Source organism: Hyperolius riggenbachi, chromosome 7 (assembly GCF_040937935.1).
Source record: "Hyperolius riggenbachi isolate aHypRig1 chromosome 7, aHypRig1.pri, whole genome shotgun sequence".
In the NCBI taxonomy this organism is placed as follows: domain Eukaryota; kingdom Metazoa; phylum Chordata; class Amphibia; order Anura; family Hyperoliidae; genus Hyperolius; species Hyperolius riggenbachi.
In genome coordinates this window covers 10,867,323-10,891,589 of record NC_090652.1, presented here as the reverse complement: position 1 = coordinate 10,891,589, position 24,267 = coordinate 10,867,323, and the positions used below count along the sequence as shown (strand labels likewise).

The window sequence follows — 24,267 nt, the reverse complement described above, 5'->3', positions numbered from 1 at the left end:
ATCATTTATCAATAATAACATTTGGAAAATGGGTGTGGCCATGCACTTAGTTGACTTGGCCTGGGGGACATCAGGGGCGCTCCAGAATAGATCCGGGGCACGTGCCACTGATCTTTGGGGCTAGCGACGCCCCTGATGCAGACCATAGTACTTAATAATAATAATAATAATCCGAACATTTGTATAGCGCTTTTCTCCTGTCGGACTCAAAGCGCTCAAGAGCTGCAGCCACTGGGACGTGCTCAAGAGGCCACCCTGCAGTGTTAGGGAGTCTTGCCTTGAACTCCTTACTGAATAGGTACTTGACCTAGCCAGGATTTGAACCCTGGTCTCCCATCTCAAAGGCAGAGCCCTTAACCAGTACACTATACTTACCCTAATTACAGATAAAACTTGCACAGACATGTCACAGGCTGCTTGGTTTATGCTCTGACATGAACTGCAGGACCTTATATAGACAGGTGTGCGCCTTTCCAAATCATGTCCAATCAACTGAATTTACCACAGGTAGACTCCAATTCATCTGCAGAAACATCTAAAGGATGATCAGGGGAAACAGAATGCACCTGAGCTCAATTTTGAGCTTCATGGTAAAGGCTGTGAAAACTTATGTTCATATGATGCCTACGTTATTGTTTTTTTTGTTTTGTTTTTTTATAAATTTGCCAAAACTTCAAGTAAACTTTGTTCATGTTGTCATTATGGGGTGTTGTGTGTAGAATTCTGAGGGAAAAAGTGAATTGAATCCATTTTGGAACAAAACTGTAACATAACAAAATATGGAAATCGTGATGCGCTGTGAATTCTTTCAACTTTGTTATTTTTTAAAGTTGAAGGTTTGCTATAAATGTCAACTATTGACTAGCAATTTTTTTCTTCTCTAGGTCTCAAAGCACTTGAGATCTGCAGCCACTAAGACCCCAGTCAGCAGCCCATACTGCAGCATTAGGGAGTCTGTGCAGTGCTGGCCTCATTCAACGTGTACAAAATGTATGTTTGGAGGAGTTTTCTCCATAACCATTTAAACCACCAGCAAGCGAGAAAATACTCAAAATAAATTTGATAGTACTTTTTCACTAACTTTAAAGTACTTTTTTAATTGTAAAATGCTTAAAAGTTATTTTAAAGAAAACATGAAAATTATCTCCTGAGAGATAACTCAGGAAAAAAAAGTGAATTGCATATGGGCCTGAGCATAAGTGGCCTTATTCAATTCACTTTTCCTCTTACATTTTCTACTAGGAGATCATTTTTCATCTACTGTTTAAAATAACTTTTCACACCTTGTCATAAATAGAGTTGTCCCGAACGGTTCACACGCAAACTTATATGTGCGAATAACGTGGGTTCGGGTTCCGGTTCGACTTTATGCCGGTTTGACCCACCCCTATACTACATCATTGGGCTAAACGTTGACCCTCTACATCACAGTCAGCAGACACATGGCAGCCAATCAGGCTGCACTCCCTCCTGGATGGAGCCCCCCCTTATATAAGGCAGCAGCGTTGGCAATGTTCTCACTCTGTGTGCTGCTGTATTAGTGGGAAAAGGGAGAAACATTGGAGAGATAGGGAAAGCGATAGTTAGGAGGTCTGTTAGCGTGCTCCTTGCTGATATTTGTTGCTGAAAAGCAACCCAAAACAGCTCTTTTGAGAGCTAATGTTCTTGTGATGTGTTTTTTTTGTTGTGTGTGTGTGTGGCCCACTGACACTGCATATACAGCCCTGTCTGTCGCAGCTGGTTCTTGCTAATTGCTATACTGTGCCAGGCCCAGCACTTTCAGTGCCTAGTGTGACTGCTGCAAATTGTATTATAATACCAGTCACTGCATACTTTTAACTGCACCTGTGTGACCGCACGCTGTTTTATATAGTAGTCACTGCATACATTTCACTGCATCTGTGTGACCGCACGCTGTTTTATATACCAGTCACTGCACCTGTGTGACCGCACGCTGTTTTGTATAGCAGTCACTGCATACACATTACTGCATCTGTGTGACTACACATTGTATTAGTCAAGTCAGTGCATACCTTTCACTTCATCCCCCCTAATATGGACAAAACAACAGGCAGAGGCAGGACCAGAGGCAGGCCAACCAGCAGGTCTGTTCAAGTCCTGCTGTCGTGATTTCATGCGGCCCTCGACCAAAGTACAGTGTTCAAAAAAAGGCACGTGCCATCAACCCCCAATATTGTCAGGACGTAGTTGACTAACACAGAACACCTCATCTTCCTCAGCTTCCACATGGAAGCGGGACATATCTTCCTCCTCCTGCTCTGATTCTGGCACCCCACATAACACTCCATCGGCAGCCATCACCAAAGTGCCCTCTTCCCAGGGCTAAGCGGTGTGGAAATTTTTTTTGTGTGTCTACCTCAGATGAGAGTGCCATCTGTACTCTCTGCCACCGAAAAACTGAGCCGTGGAAAGACCAAGAGCCGCGTAGGGACAACTACCTTACGAAGGCACATGATTAAACAGCACAAACTGCAATGGGATGGGATGATCACCTGAGGAAAAGCAGTACACAAAAGCAAAGCCACACACCACAGTGAAAGATACCAGGCCACAATTATTTCTCAAAAAAGGCGATACCCAAACTGTACCGTGATGTTGAAAGGCAAGTGATGTCATCTCTGGCACACAGCGTTGGGTCAAGGGTCCATCTGACCACGGATGCCTGGTCTGCAAGGCACAGTCAGGCCTGTCCTAAGACTAAGTCAGTCCCCACACACAGCATCTCTGCCTGCACGCCGTGTGACTGCCTGCCCCAAGACTAAGTCGGTCCCCACACAGCATCTCTGCCTGCAGGCCGCATGACTGCCTTCTCCACCACCACCAACAGGGTCCAGGACTCCATTCAGATTCCTGAATTTTTTAAGGCCGCCGCTAGCAGTGGCCACTATAATAATTTTTCGGGTGCGTGTACATGCCTGCCTAATTTTTCTAGCTGCACTGCGGCTGCACAACAAAACAAAAGGCATGTACATGTGTCAATTGCCCTTCGTGATCATTACCTTGCTGCGGTGAAGGGGCGTGCGTATCACAATGAAGCAATGACCGCCGGCTATATGAGTGTATTGGGGGGCACACCTGACCCAAGAAGATAATAAGGTTGTTGCTTCATTGTGGACAGACCAAATTCGATCAGCTGGACACTCAGTCACTGTTGTTCTGTCATTGAGCTACCTCAGCCCGATCATATGGGCTTGAAAACTGCCACGACCTGCACTCTGGCCATCATGCGCAATAGTCCAGCACGGCCATCACTACACAAACAGCTGTTTACGGTGCGTTACACAGTGAGTTTAGTCTGTCAGTGTGAAGCAGTACACTAAATACACTCCCTGATCCATGTATACACACGCAAGATGTTTTCAAGCACTTTAGGCTTCCAATTTAGGAATGCAAAGTGATTTCTGCCCTTTAGGGATTATAACACTGCTGTGCGTCAAATCCGTAATGTTCCCCGGGACTTTTGGCGTGTATCCCACTCCGCCATGCCCCCCTCCAGGTGTTAGACCCTTTGAAACATCTTTTCCATCACTTTTGTGGCCAGAACTAGTGTTTGAAGTTTTGCAAGTTCGCCTGCCCTTTGAAGTCTATTGTGGTTTGCACGTTCGCCGGTTCGCAAACTTTTTCGAAGTACTTTTTCAATTGTAAAATGCGGAAAAATTATTTTAAAGAGAATCTTAAAATGATCTCCTCTCAGATAACTCACTCCAAAAAGTTAATTGCATATGGACCCATATGCAATTAACTTGTTCTCCTTTATTATCTCCTAAGAGATAATTTTCATCTTCTCTTTAAAATAACTTTTCCGCATTTCACAATTGAAAAAGTACCCAAAAGTTGGTGAAAAAGTACTATCAAATTTTGTTTTGAGTATTATCTTGCCTGCTTGTGGTTTAAAAAATAATTTTGACAAGGTGTGCATACGCAAATGCAGGGGGGATTACAGCTGCCCAGAATCCCCCCTCAGACCAGGGCCGGTGCAGTGTTTGGGGACAGGTACAAGTGGAGACACCTGAATATCTGCAGGTATCCTGCAGCTCACTGCACTGCCCCCTTTCTTCCCTGCTACAGACAGTTGACTTTGGATGTAGCAACAGAGTGTGTACAGAGCATGGAGCAGCAGCGTGCGTACACAGCAAGGAGCAGCAGCGTGCGTACACAGCAAGGAGCAGCAGTGTGTGTACAGAGCATGGAGCAGCAGTGTGTGTACACAGCAAGGAGCAGCAGTGTGTGTACAGAGCATGGAGCAGCAGTGTGCGTACACAGCAAGGAGCAGCAGCATGCGTACACAGCAAGGAGCAGCAGCGTGCGTACACAGCAAGGAGCAGCAGCGTGCGTACACACAGGGCCGGCCCTAGACTTTTTGCCGCCTGAGGCAAATTTAGGAGGGAGCGGCCGCCGAGCCGGAGGGGTAGCGGGCAGGTCGGGGGTATTGGGCCTAGCGGTGGGGAGGGGGTCGGACCCCTCCCTCGCCTGGGTCCCCCGATCTGCGCTCCCCTCCAGCCTGTAATTAGGAAGCCGCTGCCAGATCGTAAGAGGCACGGGCGGGGAGGACTCACCTTATCCGCGTTCCAGCGAGCACTCCACTGACGTCACTTCCTGCATCGCCGTCCACTTACAATACAGTGGGCGGCGATGTCCGACCCCCCTCCCCACCACTAGGCCCAATACCCCCGACCTGCCCGCTACCCCTCCGGCTCGGCAGCCGGCCCCCCCGGAAGTTTGCCGCCTGAGGCAAGTGTTTCACCCCGCCTCATGAGCGGGCTGGCCCTGCGTACACAGCAAGGAGCAGCAGCGTGCGTACACAGCAAGGAGCAGCAGTGTGTGTACAGAGCATGGAGCAGCAGTGTGTGTACAGAGCATGGAGCAGCAGTGTGTGTACACAGCAAGGAGCAGCAGTGTGTGTACAGAGCATGGAGCAGCAGTGTGTGTACAGAGCATGGAGCAGCAGCATGTGTACAGAGCATGGAGCAGCAGCGTGTGTACAGGGCATGGAGCAGCAGCGTGTGTACACAGCGAGGAGCAGCAGTGTGTGTACAGAGCATGGAGCAGCAGTGTGTGTACACAGCAAGGAGCAGCAGTGTGTGTACGGAGCATGGAGCAGCAGCGTGTGTACGGAGCATGGAGCAGCAGCGCATACAGAGCATGAAGCAGCTGTGTGTGTACAGAGCATGGAGCAGCAGCGTGTGTGCAGAGCATGGAGCAGCAGCGTGTGTACAGAGCATGGAGTGACAGCATATGTGCAGAGCATGGAGCAGCAGCATGCGTACAGAGCATGGAGCAGCAATGTGTGTACAGAGCATGTAGCAGCAGCGTGCGTACAGAGCATGGAGCAGCAATGTGTGTACAGAGCATGGAGCAGCAGTGTGTGTACAGAGCATGGAGCAGCAGCGTGTACAGAGCATGGAGCAGCAGCGTGTGTAGAGAGCATGGAGCGGCAGCGTGTGTACAGAGCATGGAGCAGCTGTGTGTGTACAGAGCATGAAGCAGCAGCACGTGTACAGAGCATGGAGCAGCAGCGTGTGTACAGAGCATGGAGCAGCAGTGTGTGTACAGAGCATGGAGCAGCAGTGTGTGTACAGAGCATGGAGCAGCAGCGTGTGTACAGAGCATGGAGCATCAGCGTGTGTACAGAGTATAGAGCGGCAGCATGTGTACAGAGCATGGAGCAGCAGTGTGTGTACAGAGCATGGAGCAGCAGCGTGTGTACAGAGCATGGAGCAGCAGCGTGTGTACAGAGCATGGAGCAGCAGCGTGTGTACAGAGCATGGATCAGCAGTGTGTGTACAGAGCATGGAGCAGCAGCGTGTGTACAGAGTATAGAGCGGCAGCGTGTGTACAGAGCATGGAGCAGCAGCGTGTGTACAGAGTATAGAGCGGCAGCATGTGTACAGAGCATGGAGCAGCAGTGTGTGTACAGAGCATGGAGCAGCAGTGTGTGTACAGAGCATGGAGCAGCAGTGTGTGTACAGAGCATGGAGCAGCAGTGTGTGAACAGAGCATGAAGCAGCAGCATGTGTACAGAGCATGGAGCAGAAGCGTATGTACAGAGCATGGAGCAGCAGCGTGTGTACAGAGCATGGAGCAGCAGCGTGTGTACAGAGCATGGAGCAGCAGTGTGTGTACAGAGCATGAAGCAGAAGCGTATGTACAGAGTATGGAGGGGCAGCGTGTGTACAGAGCATGGAGCAGCAGGGTGTGTACAGAGCATGGAGCAGCAGGGTGTGTACAGAGCATGGAGCAGCAGTGTGTGTACAGAGCATGGAGCAGCAGCGTGTGTACAGAGCATGGAGCAGCAGCGTGTGTACAGAGCATGGATCGGCAGCTTGTGTACAGAGCATGGAGCAGAAGCGTGTGTACAGAGTATAGAGCGGCAGCGTGTGTACAGAGCATGGAGCAGCAGCGTGTGTACAGAGCATGGAGCAGCAGCGTGTGTACAGAGCATGGAGCAGCAGCGTGTGTACAGAGCATGGAGCAGCAGCGTGTGTACAGAGCATGGAGCATCAGCGTGTGTACAGAACATGGAGCAGCTGTGTGTGTACAGAGCATGGAGCAGCAGCGTGTGTACAGAGCATGGAGCGGCAGCGTGTGTACAGAGTATAGAGCGGCAGCGTGTGTACAGAGCATGGAGCAGCAGTGTGTGTACAGAGCATGGAGCAGCAGTGTGTGTACAGAGCATGGAGCAGCAGTGTGTGTACAGAGCATGGAGCAGCAGTGTGTGTACAGAGCATGGAGCAGCAGCGTGTGTACAGAGCATGGAGCAGCAGCGTGTTTACAGAGCATGGAGCAGCAGCGTGTTTACAGAGCATGGAGCAGCAGCATGTTTAAAGCGCATGGAGCAGCAGCGTGTGTACAGAGCATGGAGCAGCACCGTTTGTACAGAGCATGGAGCAGCAGCGTGTGTACAGAGCATGGAGCAGCAGCGTGTTTACAGAGCATGGAGCAGCAGCGTGTTTACAGAGCATGGGGCAGCAGCGTGTGTACAGAGCATGGAGCGGCAGCGTGTGTACAGAGCATGGAGCAGCAGTGTGTGTACAGAGCATGGAGCAGCAGTGTGTGTACAGAGCATGGGGCAGCAGCGTGTGTACAGAGCATGGAGCGGCAGCGTGTGTACAGAGCATGGAGCAGCAGCGTGTGTACAGAGTATAGAGCGGCAGCGTGTGTACAGAGCATGGAGCAGCAGCGAGTGTACAGAGCATGGAGCAGCAGCGAGTGTACAGAGCATGGAGCAGCAGCGAGTGTACAGAGCATGGAGCAGCTGTGTGTACAGAGCATGAAGCAGCAGCGCGTGTACAGAGCATGGAGCAAAAGCGTTTGTACAGAGTATAGAGCGGCAGCATGTGTACAGAGCATGGAGAAGCAGTGTGTGTACAGGGCATGGAGCAGCTATATGTGTACAGAGCATGGAGCAGCAGTGTGTGTACAGGGCATGGAGCAGCAGCGCGTATACAGAGCATGGATCGGCAGCGTGTGTACAGAGCATGGAGCGGCAGCGTGTGTACAGAGTATAGAGCGGCAGCGTTTGTACAGAGCATGGAGCGGCAGCGCGTGTACAGAGCATGGAGCAGCAGTGTGTGTACAGAGCATGGAGCAGCACCGTGTGTACAGAGCATGGAGCAGCAGCGTGTCTACAGAGCATGGAGCAGCAGTGTGTGTACAGAGCATGGAGCAGCAGCGAGTGTACAGAGCATGGAGCAGCAGCGAGTGTACAGAGCATGGAGCAGCAGCGTGTCTACAGAGCATGGAGCAGCAGCGTGTGTACAGAGCATGGAGCAGCAGCGAGTGTACAGAGCATGGAGCAGCAGCGAGTGTACAGAGCATGGAGCAGCAGCGTGTCTACAGAGCATGGAGCAGCAGCGAGTGTACAGAGCATGGAGCAGAAGCGTGTGTACAGAGTATAGAGCGGCAGCGTTTGTACAGAGCATGGAGCAGAAGCGTGTGTACAGAGCATGGAGCAGCAATGTGTGTACAGAGCATGGAGCAGCAGCGTGTGTACAGAGTATAGAGCGGCAGTGTGTGTACAGAGCATGGAGCGGCAGCGAGTGTACAGAGCATGGAGCAGAAGCGTGTGTACAGAGTATAGAGCGGCAGTGTGTGTACAGAGCATGGAGCGGCAGCGTGTGTACAGAGCATGGAGCAGCAGCGTGTGTACAGAGCATGGAGCAGCAGCGTGTGTACACAGCATGGAGCGGCAGCGTGTGTACAGAGCATGGAGCAAACAGAGAAAAGGCTGGGTCTCCACCTGGATTTAAGGCCTACTGGCCAGTTTGTTATAAGTACCACAGTAAAAAGCACAATATTTCAACCGGAAAGTCTTTAGCAAGTGCTAACAGAATCAAAGTGCAACATCTTATTTAAAGTGTATAGATTTACATAAAACACACCCCTCCAGCGGCGGGCACAATACTTAAAGAGACAGGCTAATCAGTAAGACAGGAAATTCCTCATAGAAAATATTTCAAATTATATGCTTCATTCAATCCGTTGGGAGCCAGGGTTCCCAGCCCACTTATCCATCTACATTCCCTGCGTGATAAGGACATCTGTGGGTCAACTCAACACCTTCACTGCAGAACACTTTTTCCAACAGGCATCATCTCAAATCTGACACCGTATGCTGGCATTGACAGACGTGTCTACCAACAACAGGGAGGACAGTCCCCAACAGGGAGATGTCCACATGCAGCGCGCGCAGTGCTCTGCAGCAAAAATAAATAGGTATCACCACGCACTGGAACATGGGTGTGGTCATGATAGGTCATGGTCAGACTTAAAAATGCACAAAATAACAAAACAATTCACACAATAAGTAGCAGTGGATCCGACCAGATACATTGTAGATAAAATAATCAAGCAGTTACATACATCACGATAATTCATCAAGTAGTCAAATGCCACAAAATATTATATATTATTAATATTAAGTAGTCCAGTGCTGTCCAACTTTGCAGGCATGGAGGGCCATTTTTTTTCCAGACCACATGGTGGCGGGTCGACCTCCCCCCCCCCCCCCCCCTCTGATGAAAAAAAATGTATCAGCAGATTTCCCCACAAAATGCGATCATATTGGCAGCAGATTTCCCCACAAAATGCAATCAGATTGGCAGCGTATTTTGCCCCACAAAATGCAATCAGATTGGCAGTATATTTCCCTAAAAAATGCAATCAGATTGGAAGCAGATTTCCCCACAAAATGCAATCAGATTGGCAGCAGATTTCCCTGCAAAATGCAATCAGATTGGCAGCAGAATTCCCCCAAAAAATGCAATCAGATTGGCAGTAGATTTCCCCACAAAATGCAATCAGATGGACAGCAGATTTCCCCACAAAATGCAATCAGATTGGCAGTATATTTCCCCACAAAATACAATCATATTGGCAGCATATTTCCCCACAAAATGCAATCAGATTGGCAGCAGATTTCCCCACAAAATGCAATCAGATTGGCAGCAGATTTCCCCACAAAATGCAATCAGATTGGCAGCAGATTTCCCCACAAAATGCAATCAGATTGGCAGCAGATTTCCCCGCAAAATGCAATCAGATTGGCAGCATATTTCACTACAAAATGCAATCAGATTGGCAGTATATTTCCACAAAAAATGCAATCAGATTGGCAGCAGATTTCGCCACAAAATGCAATTAGATTGGCAGTATATTTCCACAAAAAATGCAATCAGATTGGCAGCAGATTTCCCCACAAAATGCAATCATATTGGCAGCAGATTTCCCCACAAAATGCAATCAGATTGGCAGCGTATTTTGCCCCACAAAATGCAATCAGATTGGCAGTATATTTCCCTAAAAAATGCAATCAGATTGGCAGCAGATTTCCCCACAAAATGCAATCAGATTGGCAGCAGATTTCCCCACAAAATGCAATCAGATTGGCAGCAGAATTCCCCCAAAAAATGCAATCAGATTGGCAGTAGATTTCCCCACAAAATGCAATCAGATGGGCAGCAGATTTCCCCACAAAATTCAATCAGATTGGCAGCAGATTTCCCCACAAAATGCAATCAGATTGGCAGCAGATTTCCCCACAAAATGCAATCAGATTGGCAGTATATTTCCCCACAAAATACAATCATATTGGCAGCATATTTCCCCACAAAATGCAATCAGATTGGCAGCAGATTTCCCAACAAAATGCAATCAGATTGGCAGCAGATTTCCCCACAAAATGCAATCAGATTGGCAGCAGATTTCCCCACAAAATGCAATCAGATTGGCAGCAGATTTCCCCGCAAAATGCAATCAGATTGGCAGCAGCTTTCCCCACAAAATGCAATCAGATTGGCAGTAGATTTCCCCACAAAATGCAATCAGATTGGCAGCAGATTTCCCCACAAAATGCAATCAGATTGGCAGCAGATTTCCCCGCAAAATGCAATCAGATTGGCAGCAGATTTCCCCGCAAAATGCAATCAGATTGGCAGCAGCTTTCCCCACAAAATGCAATCAGATTGGCAGCATGTTTCCCCACAAAATGCTATCAGATTGGCAGCATGTTTCCCCACAAAATGCAATCAGATTGTCAGCAGATTTCCCCACAAAATGCAATCAGATTGGCAGTAGATTTCCCCACAAAATGCAATCAGATGGGCAGCAGATTTCCCCACAAAATGCAATCAGATTGGCAGCATATTTCCCCACAAAATGCTATCAGATTGGCAGCATGTTTCCCCACAAAATGCAATCAGATTGTCAGCAGATTTCCCCACAAAATGCAATCAGATTGGCAGCAGATTTCCCCACAAAATGCAATCAGATTGACAGCAGATTTCCCCACAAAATGCAATCAGATTGGCAGCAGATTTCCCCACAAAATGCAATCAGATTGGCAGTATATTTCCCCACAAAATGCAATCATATTGGCAGCATATTTCCCCACAAAATGCAATCAGATTGGCAGCAGATTTCCCCACAAATTGCAATCAGATTGGCAGAAGATTTCCCCACAAAATGCAATCAGATTGGCAGCAGATTTCCCCACAAAATGCAATCAGATTGGCAGCAGATTTCCCCACAAAATGCAATCAGATTGGCAGCAGATTTCCCCACAAAATGCAATCACATTGGCAGTATATTTCCCCACAAAATGCAATCATATTGGCAGCATATTTCCCCACAAAATGCAATCAGATTGGCAGCAGATTTCCCCACAAAATGCAATCAGATTGGCAGCAGATTCCCCCACAAAATGCATTCAGATTGACAGTATATTACCCCACAAAATGCAATCAGATTGGCAGCAGATTTCCCCACAAAATGCAATATTTCAAATTATATGCTTCATTCAATCCGTTGGGAGCCAGGGTTCCCAGCCCACTTATCCATCTACATTCCCTGCGTGATAAGGACATCTGTGGGTCAATTCAACACCTTCACTGCAGAACACTTTTTCCAACAGGCATCATCTCAAATCTGACACCGTATGCTGGCATTGACAGACGTGTCTACCAACAACAGGGAGGACAGTCCCCAACAGGGAGATGTCCACATGCAGCGCGCGCAGTGCTCTGCAGCAAAAATAAATAGGTATCACCACGCACTGGAACATGGGTGTGGTCATGATAGGTCATGGTCAGACTTAAAAATGCACAAAATAACAAAACAATTCACACAATAAGTAGCAGTGGATCCGACCAGATACATTGTAGATAAAATAATCAAGCAGTTACATACATCACGATAATTCATCAAGTAGTCAAATGCCACAAAATATTATATATTATTAATATTAAGTAGTCCAGTGCTGTCCAACTTTGCAGGCATGAAGGGCCATTTTTTTACCAGACCACATGGTGGCGGGTCGACCTCCCCCCCCCCCCCCCTCTGATGAAAAAAAATGTATCAGCAGATTTCCCCACAAAATGCGATCATATTGGCAGCAGATTTCCCCACAAAATGCAATCAGATTGGCAGCGTATTTTGCCCCACAAAATGCAATCAGATTGGCAGTATATTTCCCTAAAAAATGCAATCAGATTGGAAGCAGATTTCCCCACAAAATGCAATCAGATTGGCAGCAGATTTCCCTGCAAAATGCAATCAGATTGGCAGCAGAATTCCCCCAAAAAATGCAATCAGATTGGCAGTAGATTTCCCCACAAAATGCAATCAGATGGACAGCAGATTTCCCCACAAAATGCAATCAGATTGGCAGTATATTTCCCCACAAAATACAATCATATTGGCAGCATATTTCCCCACAAAATGCAATCAGATTGGCAGCAGATTTCCCCACAAAATGCAATCAGATTGGCAGCAGATTTCCCCACAAAATGCAATCAGATTGGCAGCAGATTTCCCCACAAAATGCAATCAGATTGGCAGCAGATTTCCCCGCAAAATGCAATCAGATTGGCAGCAGCTTTCCCCACAAAATGCAATCAGATTGGCAGTAGATTTCCCCACAAAATGCAATCAGATTGGCAGCAGATTTCCCCACAAAATGCAATCAGATTGGCAGCAGATTTCCCCGCAAAATGTAATCAGATTGGCAGCAGCTTTCCCCACAAAATGCAATCAGATTGGCAGTAGATTTCCCCACAAAATGCAATCAGATGGGCAGCAGATTTCCCCACAAAATGCAATCAGATTGGCAGCAGATTTCCCCACAAAATGCAATCAGATTGGCAGCAGATTTCCCCGCAAAATGCAATCAGATTGGCAGCAGCTTTCCCCACAAAATGCAATCAGATTGGCAGTAGATTTCCCCACAAAATGCAATCAGATGGGCAGCAGATTTCCCCACAAAATGCAATCAGATTGGCAGCAGATTTCCCCACAAAATGCAATCAGATTGGCAGCAGATTTCCCCGCAAAATGCAATCAAAATTGGCAGCAGCTTTCCCCACAAAATGCAATCAGATTGGCAGTAGATTTTCCCACAAAATGCAATCAGATGGGCAGCAGATTTCCCCACAAAATGCAATCAGATTGGCAGCATATTTCCCCACAAAATGCTATCAGATTGGCAGCATGTTTCCCCACAAAATGCAATCAGATTGGCAGCAGATTTCCCCGCAAAATGCAATCAAAATTGGCAGCAGCTTTCCCCACAAAATGCAATCAGATTGGCAGTAGATTTCCCCACAAAATGCAATCAGATTGGCAGTAGATTTCCCCACAAAATGCAATCAGATTGTCAGCAGATTTCCCCACAAAATGCAATCAGATTGGCAGTAGATTTCCCCACAAAATGCAATCAGATGGGCAGCAGATTTCCCCACAAAATGCAATCAGATTGGCAGCATATTTCCCCACAAAATGATATCAGATTGGCAGCATGTTTCCCCACAAAATGCAATCAGATTGTCAGCAGATTTCCCCACAAAATGCAATCAGATTGGCAGCAGATTTCCCCACAAAATGCAATCAGATTGGCAGCAGATTTCCCCACAAAATGCAATCAGATTGGCAGTATATTTCCCCACAAAATGCAATCATATTGGCAGCATATTTCCCCACAAAATGCAATCAGATTGGCAGCAGATTTCCCCACAAATTGCAATCAGATTGGCAGCAGATTTCCCACAAAATGCAATCAGATTGGCAGCAGATTTCCCCACAAAATGCAATCAGATTGGCAGCAGATTTCCCCACAAAATGCAATCAGATTGGCAGCAGATTTCCCCACAAAATGCAATCAGATTGGCAGTATATTTCCCCACAAAATGCAATCATATTGGCAGCATATTTCCCCACAAAATGCAATCAGATTGGCAGCAGATTTCCCCACAAAATGCAATCAGATTGGCAGCAGATTTCCCCACAAAATGCAATCAGATTGACAGCAGATTTCCCCACAAAATGCAATCAGATTGGCAGGAGATTTCCCCACAAAATGCAATCAGATTGGCAGTATATTTCCTCACAAAATGCCATCAGATTGGCAGTATATTACCCCACAAAATGCAATCAGATTGGCAGCAGATTTCCCCACAAAATGCAATCATATTGGCAGCATATTTCCCCACAAAATGCAATCAGATTGGCAGCAGATTTCCCCACAAAATGCAATCAAATTGGCAGCATATTTCCTCACAAAATGCAATCAGATTGGCAGTATATTACCCCACAAAATGCAATCAGATTGGCAGCAGATTTCTCCACAAAATGCAATCATATTGGCAGCATATTTCCCCACAAAATGCAATCAGATTGGCAGCAGATTTCCCCACAAAATGCAATCAGATTGTCAGCATATTTCCCCACAAAATGCAATCAGATTGGCAGCAGATTTCCCCACAAAATGCAATCAGATTGGCAGCATATTTCCCCACAAAATGCAATTAGATTGGCAGCATATTTCCCTACAAAATGCAATCAGATTGGCAGTATATTACCCCACAAAATGCAATCAGATTGGCAGCAGATTTCCCCACAAAATGCAATCAGACTGTCAGCATATTTCCCCACAAAATGCAATCAGATTGTCAGCATATTTCCCCACAAAATGCAATCAGATTGGCAGCAGATTTCCCCACAAAAGGCAATCAGATTGGCAGCATATTTCCCTACAAAATGCAATCAGATTGGCAGCATATTTCCCTACAAAATGCAATCAGATTGGCAGTATATTACCCCACAAAATGCAATCAGATTGGCAGTATATTACTCCACAAAATGCAATCAGACTGGCAGCAGATTTCCCCACAAAATGCAATCAGACTGTCAGCATATTTCCCCCAAAATGCAATTAGACTGCCAGCAAAGCTGGACGCATCTGAAGTTGTAGATAATGTTATCTTGTGTTTAATTGTATTTGTATCAAGTGAGGAATGTAAATAAACACTTCTCTGACACCTCCGGGTCCCCTGAACAAAGTCAGACAATTTAGAAAGCATTTCTGCTTGTTAGAACATGAATAAAGCAGTTATGAATAAAATGCAAAAGTCCGCTTTCTTAGCAAAAAAGTGTACTTTGGGAACGTATAATTTCTAAATGAATACTAACACTTATGCACAAAAGCAAATATGATAACCGTATGGCATATAAAAAGTAGGAAAACATGTTTTTATTGAATATTATGTCAGGGGTTTTATACCACTTTAACATCTGTAGCAATTTTGGTGACAATAGCATGTATGCTGGCTTTGCTGTTCACCACTAAAGTTGGCAAAAAATGACCCGAAAATTATGTGAAATTATGAATGGATTAGACAATATTAATTGAATTTACAAATCGTAATTATGTATGGGCGTGTTATCATAATTAGCTGATACCATCAGTGGTAGAAACATGAATCCTGACACTAGCAGTCCAAATGCAATAAAAATAACCTATTTGCTTCAACCTCTGGATACATGAATGACATGCACAGAATGGGGTATAGACAGCCTGACAGCCGTTTCACAGGTTTCCCCGCTTCGTCTGGTTTTGGCCTCCGATGAAGCAGGGGGGATCCGCAAAACAGCTGTCAGGCCGTCTATACCGCACTCTGTGACTGTCATTAATGTATGCTGAGGATTAAATAAATAGGACATTTTTTTATTGCAATTCGGTTGCCTGGATTCATGTTTGTACCGTTTGAAATATTGATCGTCTGCAAGCACAGCCACATACCTTCCTTGGCGGCTGACCACTCACAAGCATTTGGTACCAACCGATCTGTTTGCTTACGTATAAACAGCTGTTAATAGGAGCATGCCCAAATCACCTTAGGCCTCGTTTCCCGCTATCCGCACTGCCATGCGCATTTCGGCAGTGCGTGTAGTGTGCGACATGCAAGTACGATAGAAGGGCATAGACAGCACTTCTACCGTTCCCATCATGTGCGCTGCGCTATTGCAATGCTGCATGCATTTTTCGGGACTCGCAGCGCTGACCCATTCACTGTAGTGAATGGGATAAGCAGCCCAGCGCTTAGCGCGCAGATGGCATGCAATTGTATGCGTTGCGTTCTGATCACATGCCCATCTGCAATAATTGATGTGAATGAGGCCTTAACTTTTTGAGGACTGGCTGCCTACCCCCCCTTAAGGACCAAGCGTTTTTTCATGTGGGGGGGCGCATTTGGGGGGTCAGGCAGCCAGATCCCTACTGTGGGCAGGTAGATTTGGCGATCCCCCCTGTAGTCAGGTGTCCCCCTGTAGCTGGCAGCCTGTACTCACCTCCCAGACTCCAGCGATGAGCAGCTGGGGACACCTCCGCTCTTGCCGGCATCTCCCCTCATACTGCCGCTAAGTTCTGGGTGGCGGCTTGATGATGTCATCAAGCCGCGACCTGGGACTTTTGTCCGAGCGAGCGGCGATGCCGGCGAGAGCGGAGGGGGGTGCCGATCGTCGTGGGAACGGCAGGGAGGTGAGTGGATCCTTTTCTTCCACCCTACCGCTGCATCGCTAATGGTGATCACTACGATCTGCCGGCGATCGTAGTTATCACGTGATCAGAAGCCATACGCGATAGCTTCCAATCACTGAGGGGAGATGTCAGCTGTCAAATGACAGCTTAATCTCCCCTCTCGGGTGCGCACGAACGTGTTGGGAGCAGAAACGTCAGGTGGCGTAGATCCTACGCCGCATCAGAGTTATGCAGCCACAAGTGCGGTGTAGGATCTACGCCATTGGTCCTCAATAGGTTATATGTATCTATCTCACTAAATATTTGATAAACAAATATCAATCTTTTAACAAGCCCAGGCAACAAAAACCGAATATATGATAATATGGATCAGGGCCGGGCCGAGGCAGAGGCGAGAGAGGCTCCCCTCAGGGCACAGTGTAGGAGGGGGCGCACAACTCATTCAGTTATCATTCCTCTATTATATTTGAAGCAGAGAGAAATAAGAAAAAGGGATACATGGCAGTGATGGCAAGCCAGATAACCAGGGATTAAGGTGATGGGGGGTTTGGGGACCTTGGGGTGCCTCTCAGTCTAATAGCAATCAGTGTGTGACAGCTGGGGTGGGAGGCATGGGGGGGGGCGCACTTTGGTGTCTCAGCCTTGGGTGCTGGAGGACCTTGTCCCGGCTCTGATATGGATCATAGTTATAGGTCACTTAGTTATTCTTGCATTGGAAATGCTATTTTCAATTTTGAGGTGATATTAGCGAAAATACATTGTATTTTTGCAATGTGATCAAAGAAAACAAATTACCACAAAAATTCACGAAAACGCAAAAAAATCGTTTATTCTAGCGCAAAAATTTACAAATTTTTTTAAAACAATCTAAAACTTATTACAAAATGATTTTTGACGGCATTTTTGCTCGAAAGTTGAAATTTACATTATGTTCGCGCAAATGAATGCAAAAAGAATATTGGCATTTTTGCACAACACCGGTCACTTACTGTATAGTGAAAATGGCATATCAAAATAATCGTTTATTTCAGCGGAGGGCCATGCTGCTTTTTTAATTCCGGGTTTGGTTTCTGTTGAGATGTTTTTGGTAGATATAATTTGTAAAGACAACAATACTATCCTACCTTTCAAAGAGTTTACTTTCCTCCTTGGTAATATGAGGTATTTCGAGGTCATAGCCCCTCATTTCATTCAGGCTCTCGCAGGTAAAGTTGGGTGCTTTATAGCAGTAATATTCTTCTTCATACAAGGGGTCTATGTATTCACAGATCTCTTTCCCCTCTTCCTTGTACAACTTAAACGCACATTTAGTCACTGCCTGTTTGCCAAGCATTTCAAACTTCCCCTCAAACCCCAGAACTCCTTGGCTTGCGTGCCTCGCCCTCCAGAGAGCTGCCACGCCTTCGCTAGGATGAAACAGCACAATGGAGGTCTTGGCTTTTCCAGCCCAAAATAAAGTAAAGTTAACCAGATATGAGCCACTCTTGAGGTCCTCCAGTTGTCCAGAAACAGAAGCTCCAAGCTCTGGGGAGAAGAGCCTGGCTCTTAGGAAGTCCCCACCATAGGTCTTCCTGTTGCCCAAGTAGTCATACATGTCAATCTGGACCACCAAGTCTTCTCCAACACAATACTGTTCCTTGGGGTTCACTATGAAGGCCTTGCTCGTTTTGGCACTTGAGGTTCTGTTAAAATTTGTGAAGGGAGCTTCGGGGACGAGTCTTTCAATCTTTTCATACATGGCATCTATTTTCTCTTGGAGTTGTGTTTTCATTAAATTCAGTCCCTTTCCTTTGTGGTCTATCCCTTGGCAACGTAGAAGAGATTGCTTGAAAGAAACCTGCAAATAATATAAACAAAAAAACTCTCACAATAGACTCAATTTTTTACCAAAAACATTTTGGTTCCTTGGCATGTTATATTTATTTCTTAAGATACCCACCCATAGGCAGTACAGAAGCAAACATTATCTACTGGGAGAAAACTCAGGACAGATGATAATTGATTAATTTTGTGAATTCTGGCTGCAGAGTCTTATTTTTTTCCCACCACTAGATGTCAGGCTACAGCCATGTTTACAACTCTACACACTTCCCTATTTTCAAAGGACACCCAAGGGGAAAATAAACTAATGAAATAAACAATTGTATCTATCCTCCTTCTCCTAAAAATTACTTTTTACAATATTGCACAGTTTTATTTTATATTTAAATCTACTTTTTACGTTTTTACTGTTTTATTGTTTTTGCTCAATGACGCATTCATTGAAGTATGCCAGAGCTAAAATCTATGAATTATTGACCCTTTTTATCTCTTGCTCTCAGATTATCTGCTAGGAAAGTGTTTTATAGTTGTAATTCCTTATCAGTGAGGGTCACACTGTAATCTGACTCAGGCCTGACTCAGACAGGAACTGCCACTTACATACCTGACCTGTCTTTCAGACAGAGAAAGAAAAAAAGGAACACAAGCTAGTTATCTGTGTGCTTGGCACTGTACATACACATGTCTATCTCATCATGTCACTAGAGATGGCCCGAACGGTTCGCCAGCGAAAGGGAACCGGCGAACTTCCAGGGTTTTCCGGAAGTTCGATTCGCCACCATAGTGGATCATTAGGGTCAACTTTGACCCTCTACATCACAGTCAGCAGGCACATTGTAGCCAATCAGGCTACACTCCCTCCTGGAGCCCCACCCTCCCTTATAAAAGGCAGGCATCGCCGGCCATTTTACTCACTCGTGTGCCTGCAGTAATTAGAGAAGGGACAGCTGCTGCAGACTCTCATAGGGAAAGCTTAGTTAGGCTCTTGTAGGTTTGTTAGCTTGCTCCTGGCTGATTCTTATTGCTAAAAAAGCACCCCACAACAGCTCTTTTGAGAGCTAATCTTGTTCTTGTGATCTATTTTTTTTTGGTGTGTGTGTGTGTCCCACAGACACTTGTGTTGCATAGACAGCCTTGGTAATTCCTACTGTCCCACTGCCAGGCCCAGCACATTCAGTGACTACCTGTGTGTGTGACAGGCAGCTGCACATTTGTAATCCCAATCACTGCACTTGTTCTCTGTTCAGTGCACCTACCTACCTACCTACCTACGTGAGCGCACGCATTGTTAATACCACCAGTCATTGCACCTGTTCACAGTACCTGTGTGTGTGTGTGACAGGCAGCTGCACATTTGTAATCCCAATCACTGCACCTGTTCACTGTTCAGTACACCTACCTATGTGAGTGCAAGCAGTGTAATATACCACCAGTCATTGCAACTGTTCACGGTACCTGTGTGTGACAGGTGCAAATTTGTAATTCCAATCACTGCAGTGCATACCTGTAATCTGTTCAGTGCACCTATGTGAGCGCAAGCAGTGTAATATACCACTAGTCATTGCACCTGTTTGTTCACGATACCTGTGTGTGACAGCTGCACATTTGTAATTCCAATCACTGCACCTGTTCACTTTTCAGTACACCTACCTACCTACCAGTGGCGTAGCTAAGGAGCTGTGGGCCCTGGTGCAGGTTTTACATGGGGCCCCCCCCAAGAACTTTATACATAGCAATTGATACAGCGCACCAAAACTTGCCAAGGACAACCACAGTGTTAGAGGTGAAAGAAGGGGATTGGGAACAGTGTGTTAAGGATTACGACTATTCAAAGCATTTATAGAAGTGATTATTACCAGCACAGGACCAATAGAGAGCTAATACTGTGATAGAGGGTGGACCCTTCGGGGCCCCTCTGGCCCAAGGGCCCCGGTGCGGTCGCTACCTCTGCACCCCCTATTGCTACGCCCCTGCTACCTACCTACGTTAGCACAAGCAGTGTAATATATGACCAGTCACTGCACCTGTTCACGGTACCTGTGTGTGACAGCTGCACATTTGTAATACCAATCCCTGCATACCTGTTCACTTCACCTGTGTGACTGCACGCTGTTTAGTATACCAGTCCGTGCATACCTGTTAACTGCACCTGTGTGACAGCTGCACATTGTATTGTAATACCAGTCACTGCTACCTTTCACTGCACCTGTGTGACCGCACGCTGTTTAGTATACCAGTCCGTGCATACCTGTTAACTGCACCTGTGTGACAGCTGCACAATGTATTGTACTACCAGTCACTGCTACCTTTCACTGCACCTGTGTGAACGCACACTGTTTAGTATACCAGTCCATGCATACGTGTTAACTGCACCTGTGTGACAGCTGCACAAGTCACTGCTACCTTTCACTGCACCTGTGTGACCGCACACTGTTTAGTATACCAGTCCGTGCATACCTGGTAACTGCACCTGTGTGACAGCTGCACATTGTATTGTAATACCAATCACTGCTACCTTTCACTGCACTTTCATGCCCTAATAATAATCACTATTTTTTTCATACATTTTTACTGTTGTGGAAAATGAATAAAGATTTGGAGCAAAGTGAAATGTATAGTCCTGACTCCAGAAAAGCTCATAAATCTTCACGGTGTTCTCCTCACAGCATGCAGGAGAGTCTGAAGAGGAGGAAGACCAGCCAATCAGAAGAGGTAACAGGAAGCTAGATGTGCTCACTGCTGTAACATGACTAGCAGACCTTGGGGTTGATTCACTATAACACATAGCGTGCCTTATCAGAGTTAACATGCCTTATCAGAGTTACTGTGCCTTATCAGAGTAGCATAGCGAGCGCTACAAACTTATGCCTGCTAATTGGCAATGACGAGAGCTCCACTCATCCTGCCCTGAGCTCCTGTGGGTCCAATCATGTTAAAGGACATTATCCCCGCACTTTGATTGGCCCAATAGGCTGCCTGTCCAGTTTCCTGTCAAGTGACAGACAGCCTATTGGGCCAATCAAAGTGTAGGGATAATGTCCTTTAAAGTGATTGGACACGCAGGGGCTCAGGGCAGGACGAGTGGAACGCTCGTCATTGCCAATTAGCAGGCATAAGTTCATAGCACTCGCTATACTACTCTGATAAGGCATGTCAACTCTGATAAGGCATGCTATTGTTATAGTGAATCAACCCCCATGAGATGTATAGGATCTTCTCAAAAAATTAGCATATTGTGATAAAGTTCATTATTTTCTGTAATGTACTGATAAACATTAGACTTTTATATATTTTAGATTCAAATACACACAACTGAAGTATTTCAAGCCTTTTATTGTTTTAATATTGATGGCAGGCCAATTGAGCACAGTAATACCATGGTCAGTAAACCATTTACCAGTGGTTTTGGCACTGTGAGCAGGTGCCAGGTCGTGCTGAAAAATGAAATCTTCATCTCCATAAAGCTTTTCAGCAGATGGAAGCATGAACCCACTTTTGAACCAGAAACAGCGGCAGAAGCGCCTGACCTGGGCTACAGAGAAGCAGCACTGGACTGTTGCTCAGTGGTCCAAAGTACTTTTTTCGGATGAAAGCAACTTTTACATGTCACTCGGAAATCAAGGTGCCAGAGTCTGGAGGAAGACTGGGGAGAGGGAAATGCCAAAATGCCTGAAGTCCAGTGTCAAGTACCCACAGTCAGTGATGGTCTGGGGTGCCATGTCAGCTGCTGGTGTTGATCCACTGTGTTTTATGAAGGGCAGGGTCAATGCAGCTAGCTATCAGAAGATTTTGGAGCACTTCATGCTTCCGTCTGCTGAAAAGCTTTATGGAGATGAAGATTTCATTTTTCAGCACGACCTGGCACCTGCTCACAGTGCCAAAACAACTGGTAAATGGTTTACTGACCATGGTATTACTGTGCTCAATTGGCCTGCCAACTCTCCTGACCTGAACCCCATAGAGAATCTGTGGGATATTGTGAAGAGAAAGTTGAGAGACGCAAGACCCAACACTCTGGATGAGCTCTATTGAAGCACCCTGGGCCTCCATAACACCTGAGCAGTGCCACAGGCTGATTGCCTCCATGCCACGCCGCATTGAAGCAGTCATTTCTGCAAAAGGATTCCCAACCAAGTATTGAGTGCATAACTGAACAGAATTATTTGAAGGTTGACTTTTTTTGTTTTAAAATCACTTTTCTTTTATTGGTCGGATGAAATATGCAAATTTTTTGAGATAGGAAATTTGGGTTTTTATGAGCTGTATGCCAAAATCATTAATATTAAAACAATAAAAGGCTTGAACTACTTCAGTTGTGTGTATTTGAATCTAAAATATATGAAAGTCTAATGTTTATCAGTACATTACAGAAAATAATGAACTTTATCACAATATGCTAATTTTTTGAGAAGATCCTGTATATATACCCCTCCTGACTGGCTGCTTTTTATGTTGGAATACATTTGCTGCAGACTCTACTGAAACTTCCAAGGCTCTGGCTGCTCTGTGCTGTCCATGCTGGCAGGGGGAAACACACTGATAACACCCTTGTGAGCAGTCAGAGGAGAGAAGACAGTAAACACCTTTAACTGCCCATTGTTCGCCCAAAAAATGCAGTACTTACTTTACCCATACGAAAAGCATTGGAAGAGCCCAAGCTAAGACGGACAGTGCAGAGTCCTCAGCTTCTCCCTATAAACAGGAGTGTCAAACTCAGACAGTGGACTGAAACTAAAAAAACTAGGACCAAGTTGCAGGACAAACTTGATGCCTAGTGGACGGCCTCCTCACTCCCCTATTCAGCTCTCTGGTGTCTAGTGCCCCCCCTTCCTTCCTCTGTATAGTTCCCTGGTGTCTAGTGGCCCACTCTCCCTCCCTTATTCAGTTCCCTAGTGTCTAGTGAACCCCTTTCCTTCCTCTATATAGTTCCCTGGTGTCTAGTGCCCCCCTCCCTCCCCTATATTGTTCCCTGGTGTCTAGTGGCCCCCTCCTTCCCCTATATAGTTCCCTGGTGTCTATTGTCCCCCTCTTCCTCACTTATTCAGTTCCCTAGTGTGTAGTGCCCCCCTCTCCTTCCTCTATATAGTTTCCTGGTGTCTAGTGGCCCTCCTCCCTCCCCTATACAATTCTCTGGTGTCTAGTGGACTCCCTCCCCTATACAGTTCCCTGGTGTCTAGTGCCCCCTTCCCTGATACAGTTAGCTTTAATATAGACTCACATTTATCTTGGCAGTCCAATGTTAATGTCCCTGCTCTATAAGATGAAAGACTGTTGGCACCACCACCACCATAGCATACAGTAATAGTACAGGGTAATCTCACCAGTAACATGTTCCTGTAGTACAGGATACTCGTCAGGAATATGGTCATCAATGCCATAATAAGGAAGGGTTTATGTCTGGCCATGGCTTCCTAGACCGCGAGATCACTGCGGGAAACAGACAAGGGGTCAATGTCGCTTCAATGTAAGAAGCTGCCATAAATACATGTTATAATGGTGTACTATGTTATGGAGCTTAACGTAACCAGAGATGAAAACAACACAAGGATTTATACTTGCCTGTGGATCCCTCCAGCCCCATGTAGTCTGTGGGCTCCCCTCGCTCTCCTGCTGTCTGCCCCAGTAGGTGGGGACTACCCTGGCTGTACCCCTCCTTGGCCGGGACTCGGAGTGTTCTGCACCTGTGCAGTTGGTTAAGGCTTGTAACTGGCAGGCGCAGAACGCTCCCGGTCACTGCCTTTTCTTTCAGTTAGGCGGAGCAATTAGCGCTCGGTAAATGTTTTTGTATGAGGAGACAGACTACTCTAAATCCAGTCTGATTTGTCAGATTTCTATACTTAGTGTAAATGACAGCCACTAGTGATCTAAAATAATAAAACTTCCCCATATGATGACGAAGCATATAACCTAGACAAGGAGTATAAACTTTAGCCTCTTAATAGCAAATCATAAATCCGCTTCCTACAAGAGGACATTAACGAACAACTATGTTTAACTCTCTAGCAAGGTCACCAGGGATGAGCAGAAACCACGCCAGTGCGAATTTACGTATCGTAGTTCGCATCTACGCATCGTGGTTCGTAGGTGAAGTTTCAAAACTACGCTTACGAATTTAC

The 24,267-nt window shown here is 46.1% G+C and overlaps 1 protein-coding gene across 1 annotated transcript in view; it reads right to left on the bottom strand.

Moving 5' to 3' along the window:
• Positions 1-24,267, bottom strand: part of LOC137525372 (NXPE family member 2-like) — a 70,588-nt gene that overhangs the window by 23,257 nt on the left and 23,064 nt on the right. Inside the window, exons 2-3 of the mRNA XM_068246434.1 lie at positions 23,473-23,578; positions 17,455-18,167 (exon numbers count right to left, since the gene is read on the bottom strand). Of these exons, the coding sequence (XP_068102535.1) occupies positions 17,455-18,167; positions 23,473-23,556 (797 nt within the window). The 5' untranslated portion in view covers positions 23,557-23,578. The remainder of the gene's footprint in view (positions 1-17,454; positions 18,168-23,472; positions 23,579-24,267) is intronic.